General features: G+C 63.7%; 2 protein-coding genes across 9 annotated transcripts in view; one reads left to right on the plus strand and one right to left on the minus strand.

Moving 5' to 3' along the window:
• LOC121108098 (formin-like protein 3) overlaps window positions 1-8,008 on the plus strand; it is an 8,451-nt gene extending 443 nt beyond the window's left edge. The window contains 21 exon segments of the mRNA XM_040654934.1: window positions 68-179; window positions 255-404; window positions 721-756; window positions 758-823; window positions 919-1,052; window positions 1,106-1,170; window positions 1,292-1,366; window positions 1,602-1,726; window positions 2,195-2,224; window positions 2,226-2,398; window positions 3,107-3,341; window positions 4,337-4,405; window positions 4,501-4,581; window positions 4,966-5,095; window positions 5,191-5,252; window positions 5,254-5,352; window positions 6,386-6,487; window positions 6,584-6,673; window positions 6,769-6,880; window positions 6,980-7,077; window positions 7,764-8,008. Coding sequence (XP_040510868.1) covers window positions 68-179; window positions 255-404; window positions 721-756; window positions 758-823; window positions 919-1,052; window positions 1,106-1,170; window positions 1,292-1,366; window positions 1,602-1,726; window positions 2,195-2,224; window positions 2,226-2,398; window positions 3,107-3,341; window positions 4,337-4,405; window positions 4,501-4,581; window positions 4,966-5,095; window positions 5,191-5,252; window positions 5,254-5,352; window positions 6,386-6,487; window positions 6,584-6,673; window positions 6,769-6,880; window positions 6,980-7,071 — 2,038 coding nt within the window. The 3' untranslated portion in view covers window positions 7,072-7,077; window positions 7,764-8,008.
• Window positions 8,009-9,594: 1,586 nt separating this feature from the next.
• On the minus strand, window positions 9,595-12,444 carry ATG101 (autophagy related 101). Of its 8 annotated transcripts, none has more exons than XM_015273514.4 (3): window positions 12,398-12,444; window positions 10,991-11,276; window positions 9,595-10,270 (listed from the first exon to the last, which is right to left on the minus strand). In XM_015273514.4, the coding sequence occupies exons 1-3, from the start codon at window positions 12,412-12,414 to the stop codon at window positions 9,866-9,868; spliced, it is 708 nt and encodes a 235-aa protein (XP_015129000.3). In that variant the 5' UTR covers window positions 12,415-12,444; the 3' UTR covers window positions 9,595-9,865. The 8 variants fall into 8 exon arrangements, with proteins under 8 accessions (XP_015129000.3, XP_015128996.3, XP_015128999.3 ...); XM_015273510.4 differs by having other exon boundaries at window positions 9,595-10,291; XM_015273513.4 differs by having other exon boundaries at window positions 10,991-11,279.
• Window positions 12,445-12,477: the final 33 nt, after the last annotated feature.

Genomic DNA, 12,477 nt, shown 5'->3' on the forward strand with positions numbered 1-12,477 from the left:
GGGGGGGGATGGGAGATGGGGGGGGGTTCCCTACTGTACCGACCCCCTTTCCCCCCCCCTTTTGCAGGTGGGCCTGCATGCAGTTCATCAACATCGTGGTGCATTCGGTGGAGGATATGAATTTCCGTGTCCATCTGCAGTACGAATTCACCAAACTGGGGCTGGAGGACTTCCTGCAGGTAATTGGTGGGGGGTCCCCCATAGCCCCATTGCTGACCCCCCCCCATCCCGATCCCGACGTGTCCCCTCTGCAGAAGTCGAGGCACACGGAGAGCGAGAAGCTGCAGGTGCAGATCCAGGCTTACCTGGATAACGTGTTTTGATGTGGGGGGCTCCTGGAGGACGCGGAGACCAAAACTGTGGCCCTGGAGAAGGTGGAGGAGTTGGAGGAGCAGCTTTCCCATGTGAGTGCATGGGGGGGGGCACCCTATGGGGGGGGAGGGGGAGGAAGGAAGGGGAATGGGGGGTGGGGGGGGATATGGGGGGGATGGTGGGGCAATGGGAGGGGGTTGGAGGGGGAATGGGGGATGGGGGGGGGGGCAAATGGGGGGGAGGTTAGAGGGGGAATGGGGGGGTTGGAGGCCACTGGAGGAGTTTGGGGGGGCAAATGGGGGGCAATGGGGGGAGCGTGGCGGGCAATGAGGGGGCTGGTGGGGCAAGGGGGGGGGTTGGGGGGGGCAAATGGGGGGTCACGGCTCTGTCCCCCCCCCCCCCCCCCAGCTGACAGAGAAGCTGCTGGACATGGAGAACGAGAGTTGTGATGCGCGTGGCGGAGCTGGAGAAGCAGCTGCTGCAGCGCGAGAAGGAACTGCAGCTGGTGAAGGTAGGGGGGAAATGGGGCTGGGGGCGCAGGGAGGGGTCCCAAACGCCCCCCCCAAACCCCCCATGGATGACAGCTACCCGCCCCCCCCCCAAAAGGAGACCTACGAGCACACCAGCCATCAGGTTGCACACTCCCTGCGGCGGATGATCAAGGAGAAGGACGAAGCGTTCCGCCGCCGTTACGGCTCGGAGCCCCCCCCCGGCACGGAGCCCCCCCCGCCCCCCACGGAGCCCCCCACCCTGGAGGACCCCCTGAGGGTTCCCACGTTAACACAACCTGAAGCTGCGCCCCCCCCCCGCCGCCGCCCCCTCCGCCCCCATTGCCGCCCCCCGCGCCCCCACTGCCAGGTGAGGGGCTGGAATGGGGGGGGGGGGGGGGAATGGGACCCCCACATGGGGATGAGGACCCCCAAATGGGGATGAGGACCCCCAAAATGGGGCCGGTGCCATCTCTGTTGTCCCATTGCAGGGAAGTGCGCCCCCCCGCTGCCCCCCCCACTGCCGGGGGCTTCACCATCCATCGCCCTCACCGTGGGGCTGTCGGGTAGGTGGGGGTGTGGGGGGGGTGGGGTGGTGGGGGGCAGGGAGTGTGGATTTGGGGTCAATATGGGGATGGGGGTGGGGGGGAGAGTGGCCAAAGGGACACGGAGAGGGAGGGGTCCCACGGCTGTGACAGCGGGGCTGTGTCCCACTCCCCATACTGGGGGGCTCTGAGCCATCCCCCCCCCCGTCCCCCCCCCATTTCCCCCCCCCATTTCCCCCCCCCATTTCCCCCCCAGCCATCCGGATTAAGAAACCCATCAAGACCAAATTCCGGCTGCCGGTCTTCAATTGGACGGCGCTGAAACCCAATCAGATCAGCGGGACGGTGTTCAGTGAGCTGGATGATGAGCGGGTGCTGCAGGTGGGGGGGGGACCCCGGCCCCAAATGCTATGGGGTGGGCAGTGGGGGTGGGGGGGGTGGCACTGAGCACCCCCCCCATAATCCTATAGGTGTGGGAGGTGGGTTTGGGAGCCCAGACCCAATGGCTGTGGGGTGGGGGATGCTGAGCAGCCAGAAACCCTATGGGTGCTGCATGCCTGACCCTATAGATGTGGGGTGGAGGTGGGTGCAGAATGGCAATGGATGTGGGGTGAGGGTGTGCAGGACCCCAAACCCAATGGCTGTGGGGTGGAAGTGGGTTCAGAACCCCAATGCTATGGCATGGAGGTGGTTGCAGGACCCCAAACCCAATGGCTATGGGGTGGAGGTGGGTGTAGGACCTCAATGGCTGTGGGGTGGGGGTGTGCAGGACCCCAATGCTATGGGATGGAGGCGATGCTGACGGCACTGAGCCCCCCCCCAACCCCCCCAACCCCCCCCTTCCCTCAGGACCTGGACTTGGAGCGCTTCGAGGAGCTCTTTTAAGACCAAAGCTCAGGGCCCGGCGCTGGATCTGCTGTGCCCCAAAAGCAAAGGGACGCAGAGGGCGGCCGCCAAAGTGACGCTGCTGGAAGCCAACCGTGCCAAAAACCTCGCCATCACCCTGCGCAAGGCCGGCCGCGGCCCCGAGGAGATCTGCAGGGCCATCCACACGTGGGTGCCATGGGGGGGCGGGGGGCGTCAGCAGGGGTTTGGAGGGGGTTGGGTGGGGGGGAATGGGGCCGGATGGGGTGGCATGGGGTTGGATGTGGGGCTGGGGGGCTTTTGGGGTGCAGCAGGGCCGGATGAGGTGCTGCGTTGCCGGGGGGTTGTGTGGGTTTAATGGGGTTGGCTGGGGTGAAGTGGAGCCAGGAGGGGTGCAGTGGGGTCAGACGGTACAGGGGGCTCAGCTGGAGGGCAGTGGGGTTGATTGTAGAACAGTGGGGTTGGGTGGTGCACGTGGGGTTCGTGCACAGCGGGGTTGGCTGCAATGCAGTGGGCTCAGCACTGCGCAGTGGGTCAGCATTGCACGGTGGGTCAGCACTGCAAAGTAGGCTCAGAGCTGCACAGTGGGTCAGCATTGCAAAGCGGGCTCAGCATTGCATTCAGCACTGCATTCAGCATTGCACAGTGGGTCAGCGTTGCACAGTGGGCTCCGCATTGCACTCAGCATTGCATTCAGCACTGCACGGTGGGTCAGCATTGCACTCAGCATTGCATTCAGCACTGCACGGTGGGTCAGCGTTGCACTCAGCATTGCACTCTCAGCACTGCACGGCGGTTCAGCGGTGCACATTGGGCTCAGAGCTGCACGGTGGTTCAGCACTGCCCAGCAGCCCCCCCGCCGTGCCGGCTCCCACCGTGGCTCTGCCCGCCCTGCAGTTTCGACCTGGCCACGCTGCCCGTGGACTTCGTGGAGTGCCTGATGCGCTTCGTGCCCACGGAGGCGGAGGTGAAGGCGCTGCGGCAGTACGAGAGGGAGCGCAAACCGCTGGAGGAGCTGTCGGCCGAGGATCGCTTCATGCTGCACTTCAGCAAAGTGGAGCGGCTGCCGCAGCGAATGGCCATCATGGCCTTCCTGGGCAACTTCGCCGACAACCTGCAGATGCTGACGCCGGTATTGGGGCCGGGGGGGGACCGCGCTGCGCTGCGGGCACTGCGCCGGGGGCTGCGGCTGCTCTGCTCTGCCGCCTCCGCCTGCATGGCTTTGCATCGGCCTCATGCGTTGGCATCACGCCTTGCTTTGCATTGTCCTCACGCCTTGCTTTGCATTGTCCTCACGCCTTGCTTTGCATTGTCCTCATGCCTTGCTTTGCATTGTCCTCATGCCTTGCTTTGCATGCCTTGCTTCACATCGTCCTCACACCTTGCTTTGCGTGCATGCCTTGCTTTGCGTCGTCCCCATGCACTGTCATCCTGCCTTGCTTTGCATGCCTTGCTTCACATTGTCCTCACACCTTGCTTTGCATGCATGCCTGGCTTTGCATTGTCCTCATGCATTGCTTTGCATGCCTTGCTCCACATTGTCCTCTCCACATCGTCCTCACACCTTGCTTTGTGTGCATGACTGGCTGTGTGTGCATGCCTTGCTTTGCTTTGTCCTCATGCATTGTCATCACGCCTTGCTTTGCATGCCTCACTTCACGTCATCCTCACACCTTGCTTTGTGTACATGCCTGGCTTTGCATGCCCCTCATGCATTGCTTTGCATGCCTGGCTTTGCATCGTCCTCATGTGTTGCTTTGCATGCCTTGCTGTGCATCATCCTCATGCATTGCTTTGTGTGCATGCCTTGCTTCACATTGTCATCATGCCTTGCTTTGTGTGCATGCTTTGCTCTGCATCCTCCTCATGCACTGTTTTGCATGCCTTGCTTTTCATCATCATGCGTTGCTTCGCATTGTCATCATGCATGGCTTTGCGTGCATGCCTTGCTTTGCATCCTCACGCATTGCTTTGCACGCTCGCTGTGCACACCCCTGCTGCATGCTTTGCTCTGCAAGCTCTTTGTGCACGGCAGCTCTGCAGACACGGACCTGGGGGGGTGCAGGGGGGGCACTGTTGGGGGGCGCTGCCCCACTGACCCCCCCCCCCCCCGCTGTCCCCGTGCAGCAACTCAATGCCATCATCGCCGCCTCCGCCTCCGTGAAGTCATCCCAGAAGCTGAAGCAGATGCTGGAGGTGTGCATGGGGGGGGGTCGGTGATGGGGGGGGGGGGTCTGAGTGCCTCCTGACCCCCCCCCCACCATCCTGGCACCCCCCCCTCCCCTGCACAGATCATTCTGGCCTTGGGGAATTACATGAACAGCAGCAAACGGGGCGCAGTGTATGGCTTCAAACTGCAGAGCCTGGACCTGGTGAGCGGTGCTGGGGGGGGCAGTGATGGGGGGGGTCCTGGTGGGGGTCACTGAGACATCCTGGGGGGGTCCACGGGGAAGATCTGGGTGGGTGTCCTGGGTGGAGCTTCGTGGTCCTGAGGGGGGTCCTGGGGGGCGGGGGGGGCACCCCTGGGGGGTCATTGGGGGAGCACTTGGGGGGTAATGGGGGTGGGGACTCCCGGGGACTTCCTTGGGGGTGGTCCTGGGGTGCAGGGGGGGTCAGTGGGACGACCTTTGAGGGTTCAGGGGGGGACTTCCCAGAGGTGTCCTGGGGGAGGGGGTGCTGGGACCTCATGGGGGGGGGTGAGGAGGGGGGTCCTGGTGGTCCCAACCCCCCCCCCCCCCTTTTCCCCCTCCCTGCAGCTCCTGGACACCAAATCCACCGACCGAAAGCTGACGCTGCTGCATTTCATTGCTCTGACGGTGCGGGAGAAATACCCCGAGCTGGCCACCTTCTGGCAGGAGCTGCACTTCGTCGAGAAAGCAGCAGCAGGTCCGAAACCCCCCCAAACCCCCCAACCCCCCCCAGCACCCCCCCCCCACGCCTCGGGGACGCCCTGAGCGCCCCCCCAACCCCAATCCCTGCAGTGTCCCTGGAGAACGTTCTGCTGGACGTGAAGGAGCTGACGCGGGGCATGGAGCTGCTGCGGCCGCGAGTGCGGTTTGCACGACAGCAGCGTCCTGCGCTCCTTCCTGGCGGGCAGTGAGAGCAAGCTGGAGAGGCTGCAGAAGGACGCACGCACCGCCGAGGTGGGGGCCGTGCAACCCCTGCGTGCTCCTTGCGTGCACGCTGCTCTGCAAACCTCAGCAAGCGTGGCTTTGCTCTGCATTGCTCTGCATTGCTTTGCATTGCTTTGCTCTGTATTGCTTTGCATTGCTTTGCTCTGTATTGCTTTGCATTGCTTTGCTCTGCATTGCTTTGCATTGCTTTGCTTTGCATTGCATTGCATTGCTCTGCATTGCTTTGCTTTGCATTGCTTTGCTGTGCTTTGCTCTGCTTTGCTTTGCCTTGCATTGCATTGCTTTGCTCTGCTTTGCTCTGCATTGCATTGCTTTGCTCTGCATTGCTTTGCTTTGCTTTTCGCTTTGCTTTGCAAGCGCCCAGCACGCTGCTTGCTTGCTTTGTGTCTTCCTTCTGCATGCTTTGCTTTGCACGCCTGGGCACTTGCACGCCTTGTCTTGCAGGTCCTGCACGGCCCCCTCCCCGTCAGGCCCTGCCTGCACGCCGTGGGTCCTTCCTGGCCCCTCCAGGTCCTTCATGCCTGCATGCTTTGCAGCATCACGCATTGCTTTGCACGCTTCTTGAGCTCCGCATGCCCCTCGTGCTTTGCTTTGCGTGCAGTTTGTGCGTTGCTTGCTTTGCATGGCCTTTGTGCATTGCATGCCTTGCACTGTGCGCTTCTTGAGCCCCCTCTGCTCTGCATGGCTCTGGACTTGTGTGCTTTGCTCTGCAAGCTGCCCGTGCACTTCTTGCTTTGCACATTTCTTCTGTATGCATTGCTTTGCACCTCCCTTGTGAGTGCCTTGTCACAAACCTTGCTTTGCATCCTCTGCATGCATTGCTTTGCACACTTCCTGAGCACAATACTTTGCATCCTCCTCATGCATTGCATTCAATGCTTCCCGAGCACTTTGCTTTGCATCCTCTGCACGCGTGTCTTGCGATGCACGCCTTGCTCCACAAGGCCCTCGTGCAGATCCGGTCATGTATACTTAGCCATGCACACAGCTTTGCACGCCCCTCGTGCACCCCCTGCTGACCCCCCCCCCCCCCCCATTGCAGGATGCCTACAACGCAGTGGTGCGATACTTCGGGGAGAGCCCCAAGACCACCCCCCCCTCCGTCTTCTTCCCGGTGTTCGCCCGTTTCATCCACTCTTACAAAGTGAGTGGGGGGGGGAAGGGGTCTGGGGGGGCGGGGGAGGGGGGGTGGGTTGTGGGCTGCCTCCTGACCCCCTTCCCCCCCCCCACCCCATTACAGGATGCAGAGCAGGAGAATGAGACGAGGAAAAAGCAGGAGGAGGTGATGCGGGAGAAGCTGCTGGCACAGGAGGCCAAAAAGCAGGAGAAGGTCTGCAGGGATGGCCCTGGGGGGGGGGGCAGGGTTTGTTGGGGGCTGCACAACCAGACCCCTCACCCCCCCCCCCCCCCCCCCCCCCATTGCAGCGCAACAAATGGCAGCAGCAGGAGCTGATCGCAGAGCTGCGCCGGCGCCAAGCCAAGGAGCACCGCCCTGTGTATGAGGGCAAGGACGGCACCATTGAGGACATCATCACCGGTACGGCCCCCCCCACAGCCCCCCCCCCCCCCGACCCCCCCACTCCATAACCAGGGGGCTGACGGCCTCTCTGTGCCCCCCACAACCCCGACCCCATAGCGCTGAAGAGCGTCCCCTTCACGGCGCGCACGGCCAAGAGGGGCTCACGCTTCTTCTGTGAGCCCGCGCACCACGAGGAGAGCGGCTCATAGCCACAGGTAGGGCAGGCGTGGCCCCCCCGGGCCCTCCGTGGCCCCCCCCAGGTCCTGCATGGCACTGCCAGGTCCTGCTTCCCCCCCCAAGGTCCTGCATGCACACCCTGGGTCCTTCCTGGCCCCTATAAGTCCTTTATTATCCCCCCCCCCCCCCCCCCCAGGTCCTATATGCACACACTGGGTCCTTCGTGCCCCCCTCCCCAGGTCCTGTACAGTCCCTCTGGGTCCTGCACGCACATCCGAGGTCCTGCATGTACACTCGGGGACCTTCATGGCACCCCCAGGTCTCTCATGCCCCCTCCTCCAAGTCCTGCATAAACACACTGAGTCCTTCATGACCCCCTCCCCCCCCCCCCCTTTAGGTCCTGCATGCACACCCTGGGTCCTTTGTGGCCCCTCCAGGTCCTCCAGGTCTCGCCTTTCCCCCCCATGTCCTTCATGCACACCCCCCCCCCCCCCCAGACCTTCATAGCCCCCCCCCCTTCCCAGGTCACCCCTCCCCACACACCCTCCTGCTGTGGGGTGGGGGTGCAATGTTGGCTCCTGGGGTGGGATCCCATCCCAGTGCAGCATTGGATCCCACTGCCCCATGGGACAGCCCCACTGCAGGCAGTGCCCCCCCCCCCCCCCCCAAGGACACCGGGGCTGCCCCATGGCCACCCTGATGCTCTGCCCCCCCCCCCCCACAGCCTGGAGGCATCGGATCCATCTGTAGCAGCTGTGGGTCAGAAGGCAGCACCCCTGGGAGGGGGTCACAGCGAAGAGCCCCCCCCCCCACCTCGCCACGACCCCCTCAGGACCCACTGGAGGGTCCTGGGGGCTCAGCCCACCTCCCCCCCTTCCCTCCCTCCCTCAATGGCAGTGGCCAAATCCCACTGCTGGGGGCGGTGAGGGGGGGGGGGGGGGAGGTGCCCAGAGCACCGAGCTGAGATGGGACCCTTTTGGGGGGGGGGGGGGGGGGGGGAGGTGACCCCCTGTGCTCATCACTTTGACCACTGATGTGAACACTAATTGCCAAAAAGACCAAAAAGGGACCAAAGCCAGAGCGGGGCTGGGGGGGGGAACAGAGTGGTGCCCCCCCCCGTGCCCCACCCCCACCTCATCCCCATCCCTGAGACTTTTTGTACATGTGAAATATATGGAATCTTTTACGCAGCTGTTGGCTGATGTGGGGGGGGGGGGAGGGGGGTCCCAGGAGTTGTCCTTCCCCTTTCTGGGGTCCTGTATTCCTAGAGGGGGGGTCCTGTGTCCCTATAGGGGTGCCCTGTTACCCTATGGGGGGGTCCTGTTACCCTATGGGGGGGTAAGGAGCAGGAATGCCAACACTTAAGAAGGGTTTTTGTGGGAGTGTTATTAAAACCATGAGGTTGAGGGAAGGGGAAAGACACCTCAGATCACCCCCCTTAGGGGCTGGGGGGGGGGGGGGGGGGGGGGCACAAATGGGGCAGAGGGACAGGATGAGGGCAGAGCAATGGGGGGCACAGAGAGGCAGGATGCCCCCCCTCCCTCAACCCCAAGCTTGAATCTGAGCACAGGGATTAACCCTAACCCTGGCAATGCAAATTTCCCCTAATCCTCTTCTGGGGGGGGCTTGAGGGGGGGGATTACAGCACTGCCACACCCGGGGTCGCACCCTGACACACCCCCGACCCCCCCCCCCCCCATCCCCCACAGTGCCTTTAATCCATCCATGCAACGAACGGCGCTGTCGGTGCTTCCATCCGTCCATCCGTATGTCCGTCCACGGGGCAGTAGTGGTGATGGGGGGGGGAGGGTCCGGATGCTACACCCCCTCTGCGGTCCCTTCATCCCCATGGGAGGGGCGGCGGTGGTCGTGCGCCGGGGGGGCCGCCAGGCTCTCTGCCTGCAGCAGCAGATTGCAGCCCAGGAAGAAGACCCCGAAAGCGACGGCGACGCAGAGGACGAAGACGACGATGATTTGGGCTGCTTTGGCCACCAGTGTGTCCCAATGGGCGCCGGGGGGGGGCAGGGTGCTGTTCATCCCCTCCTCTTCTTCCTCCTCCTCCTCCTCCTCTTCTTCCTCCCGGGAGCGCAGTGTGGTCAGCAGCAGACGGGGAGGGTTTAAGTGATGTCAGGGAGCACCCACGTGGCCCCCACATGGCTGTGCCGAGCTGCAGCACCCCCCCATGGGGTGTGGTGGTCCCACGTGGGGGACAGGTGGCTCTGCCCCCCTCCCCCGGGGCTCACGGAAGGGTCCCCATCCTCTCTCCTGGGTGTGATTTTTTGGGGGGGGGTTCACTATGGGGTACAGCTGAGGTCAGGATGTGACCCCACTCCTCTTTCCCTTGTGGGAGGGCAGCAAAGAGCTCAGCCTGGGGGGCTGAAAACAGCCTGGGGGGGTCAGTACAGCTTGGGGAGCTGAACACAGCTGGGGGGTTCAGCCCCTATCCCATAGGGCCACTGCCCCATCCCTGTATGGCACAGGGAAACCCCCCCCCCCTTCCCCCCTCCAGGCTCCCTTATCCATCCCCCTCCCACCCCACAGATGTTGGGACGTGATGGGAAAGGGGAAATAATTTATTTCTGCCCCACAGGAAGGCAGGGCGTGGGGCAGGCTGTGGGGCAGGCTGTGGGGCAACCACTCACCCACCCTCAGGGCTGCCGAGCCGGTTCCTTGGGTCGGGCGAGCACCACGGGAGCATCACCCCACAATTAGGGGGCAGAGCCAGCCCAGGTCCTCACAGAGGCTCTCAGAGGCAGAGAGGAGGGATGGAAGATCCCAAAGGGCTCCGAAAGCACCTCCAGGGGAGGCGCCCCACATCCACGGGCCCTACAGCGCCAGCGTGTCCTTGATGAGGCGCCGCATGGTGGTGGTGACGGAGGTGCCCAGCGTGTCGGTGATCTGGTAGGAGATCTTGTACAGGTAGGGCTGCACGTCCTTCAGGCTGGTGTCGAAGACGTTGTCCACCTCGGACTGGGTGGGCATTTTGGGCAGGTACTCGTGGCGGTTCATCACCTCCACGATGTTGATGATCTTCTCGCACAGCTTCTCGCCCACCTTCTCGCGGCAGATCTGCCTCTCCTGCTCGTTGGCCAGGTTCACCACGTTCACTTTGATGGTCCACAGCTCCCAGGGGATGCACTCATCCGAGAAGGGCCAACGGGATTTCTTCTTCTGGTAGAACTCCAAGGAGATCTGCCCCATCCCGTCGCTGCCTGAGCTGCGCAGCGCGTCCTGCGGGCGGCACGGGGGGGGCTGTGGGGTGGGAAGGACCCCCAAAGGTCCGACCCCAGCAGTGAACAGGGACAAAGGCCTTCAACCCAAACCACCCCTAGGGTCCTCTGGCTCTAAGGCTGACCTTGAAGGCTCCTTGAAGGCAACCATCCCACGGTTGAGCTCTAGGGCTCCTTCCAACCAGGACATCCCACGGTTGACCTTTGAGGCTCCTTCCAACCCAATCAACCCACGGTGGACCTTTAGGGCTTCTTCCAACCCCACCATCCCATGGTGGACCTTTAAGGCCTAACCCTAACCCAGTCCTAACCCTTCCAACCCAACCACCCCATAGCTCTGCGGATGATCATTAAGATCACAGAGCCACCAAACTGTTTGAGCTGGAAGAGACCCCTCAAGGCCATCTGGTCCCATTCCCTGCAACGAACACCGACGAGGTCTCCTCAACCCAAACCACTTCTATGGCTTTATGGCTCTAAGGATGGTCTTCAAGTCCTCTTCCACAACCCAACCCCCATAGGGCCACCACAGATCCCCGCAGGGCCACCAGGCCGCCCTGTAGGGCCGCCCCACCCTCAAGCAGATCCTTCCTCCCCTCTTGTTGCCATCTGCAAACTTCCAGAAGGTGCCCTCAACCCCCTCACGCAGATCACCCATAGATACAGCCCCACATTCAGCAGCAACGCCCACCCCCCCCCCCGCTCCCCCTGTGCTCCCTACCTTGAATTCCCCCACAGCTTTGCGCAGGGCCCGGTCGAGCTCCTCGGAGGAGACACGGACATAAGCAAAATCAATGAAGTCGCAGTCCACATCCTGAGTGCCAACAGTGCCAATGGAGTAGGTGCCCTCCTTCTTGTAGTGGAACTTGCCGGTGCTGCGGTGCAGCAGGACGGTGTGCAGCACGGCCAGCATGGCCTCCTCCACCTGCCGGCCCTCCACCGACACCTCCAGCACTTCAGCACGGCAGTTCATGGCGGCAGCGCGGCTGCGGGGGCCGCTGGAGGTGCTGCTGTGGGGATGGAGGGCCTCATGGGGGGGGGTCCTCATCACGCAGCGGGCCCCCAATCCCCAACACCCGCAGGCGCCGGCCTCTGCCACCTCACACCCATAGGGCCCCTCACACCCACAAGCCCAAGGGCTACTTTGCCCCCAGCACCCCCCACCCATGGGCCCAGCCCCTCTCTTCCCAGCCCCTCATACCCATGCATCCCTCACACCCTCAGGCCCTGTCCCCTTTTGCCCCCAGCTCCCCCCACCTATGGGCTCAGCCCCTCTCTTCCCAGCCCCTCATGCCCACAGGCCCTGCCCCCCCACCCATAGGCCCCTCACACCCCCAGGCCCTGTCCCCTTTGCCCCCCACCACTCATACATCCAGGCCCCATTCCCATTACCCCCAGCCCCTTTCACTCCTGGCTTCCCACCCCCATCCCTTCTCCTTCCCAGCCCCTCATGCCTACAGGCCCCTCACGCCCCCAGACCCCATCCCTTCATCCCTTTGCCCCCAGCCCCTCATTCCCACAGGGCTACAGGCCCTCTCACCCATCAGCCCTGGCTCCCCACTCATGTTCCCCTCACATCCCCCCCCCCCCCCCCAGGTCCTGTCTCCTTCACCCCCAGCCCCTTTCACCCCCTTTTGCCTCCTTTTGCCCCCAGCCCCCTCCTCCCAGCCCCCCATGCCCACAGGCCCCCCACCCATAGGCCCCTCACACCCCCAGGCCTGTCCTCTTTGCCCCCAATCCCTTTTGCCTTCAGCTCCCCCCCCATAGGCCCAGCCCCTCTCACCCGCAGGCCCCGGACTCCCCCAAGGGCCCCTCTCACACCCCCACCCCCTTTATCCCCCAGCCCCCCCCCCCCATAGGCCCAGCCCCTCTCACCCGCAGCCCCTCACACCCACAGGCCCCGACCCCCCACCCACAGGCCCCAAATGGCCCCAGTCCCTTTCGCCCTCCCCGCCCAGGCCCAGCCCCTCTCCTCCCCAACTACGTAGGCCCCAGCCCTCCCAACTACGGGCCCCTCTCACTCCCCAACCCCCAACCCCCGCCCCCTTCACCCCCAGCCCCTTCTGCTCCCCCCACCCACGGGCACAACCCCATCTCCCCCCCTCCGCCGCCGCAGCCCCACACGCACCGCGCGGCGCCCACCATCCGCCGGGAGTTGTGGGGACGGAGCGGCCCACGGCGCGAAGAAGGAGGGGGGGTTTCTCCTCC

The sequence above is a fragment of the Gallus gallus genome, chromosome 34 (assembly GCF_016699485.2).
Source record: "Gallus gallus isolate bGalGal1 chromosome 34, bGalGal1.mat.broiler.GRCg7b, whole genome shotgun sequence".
Lineage (NCBI taxonomy): Eukaryota > Metazoa > Chordata > Aves > Galliformes > Phasianidae > Gallus > Gallus gallus.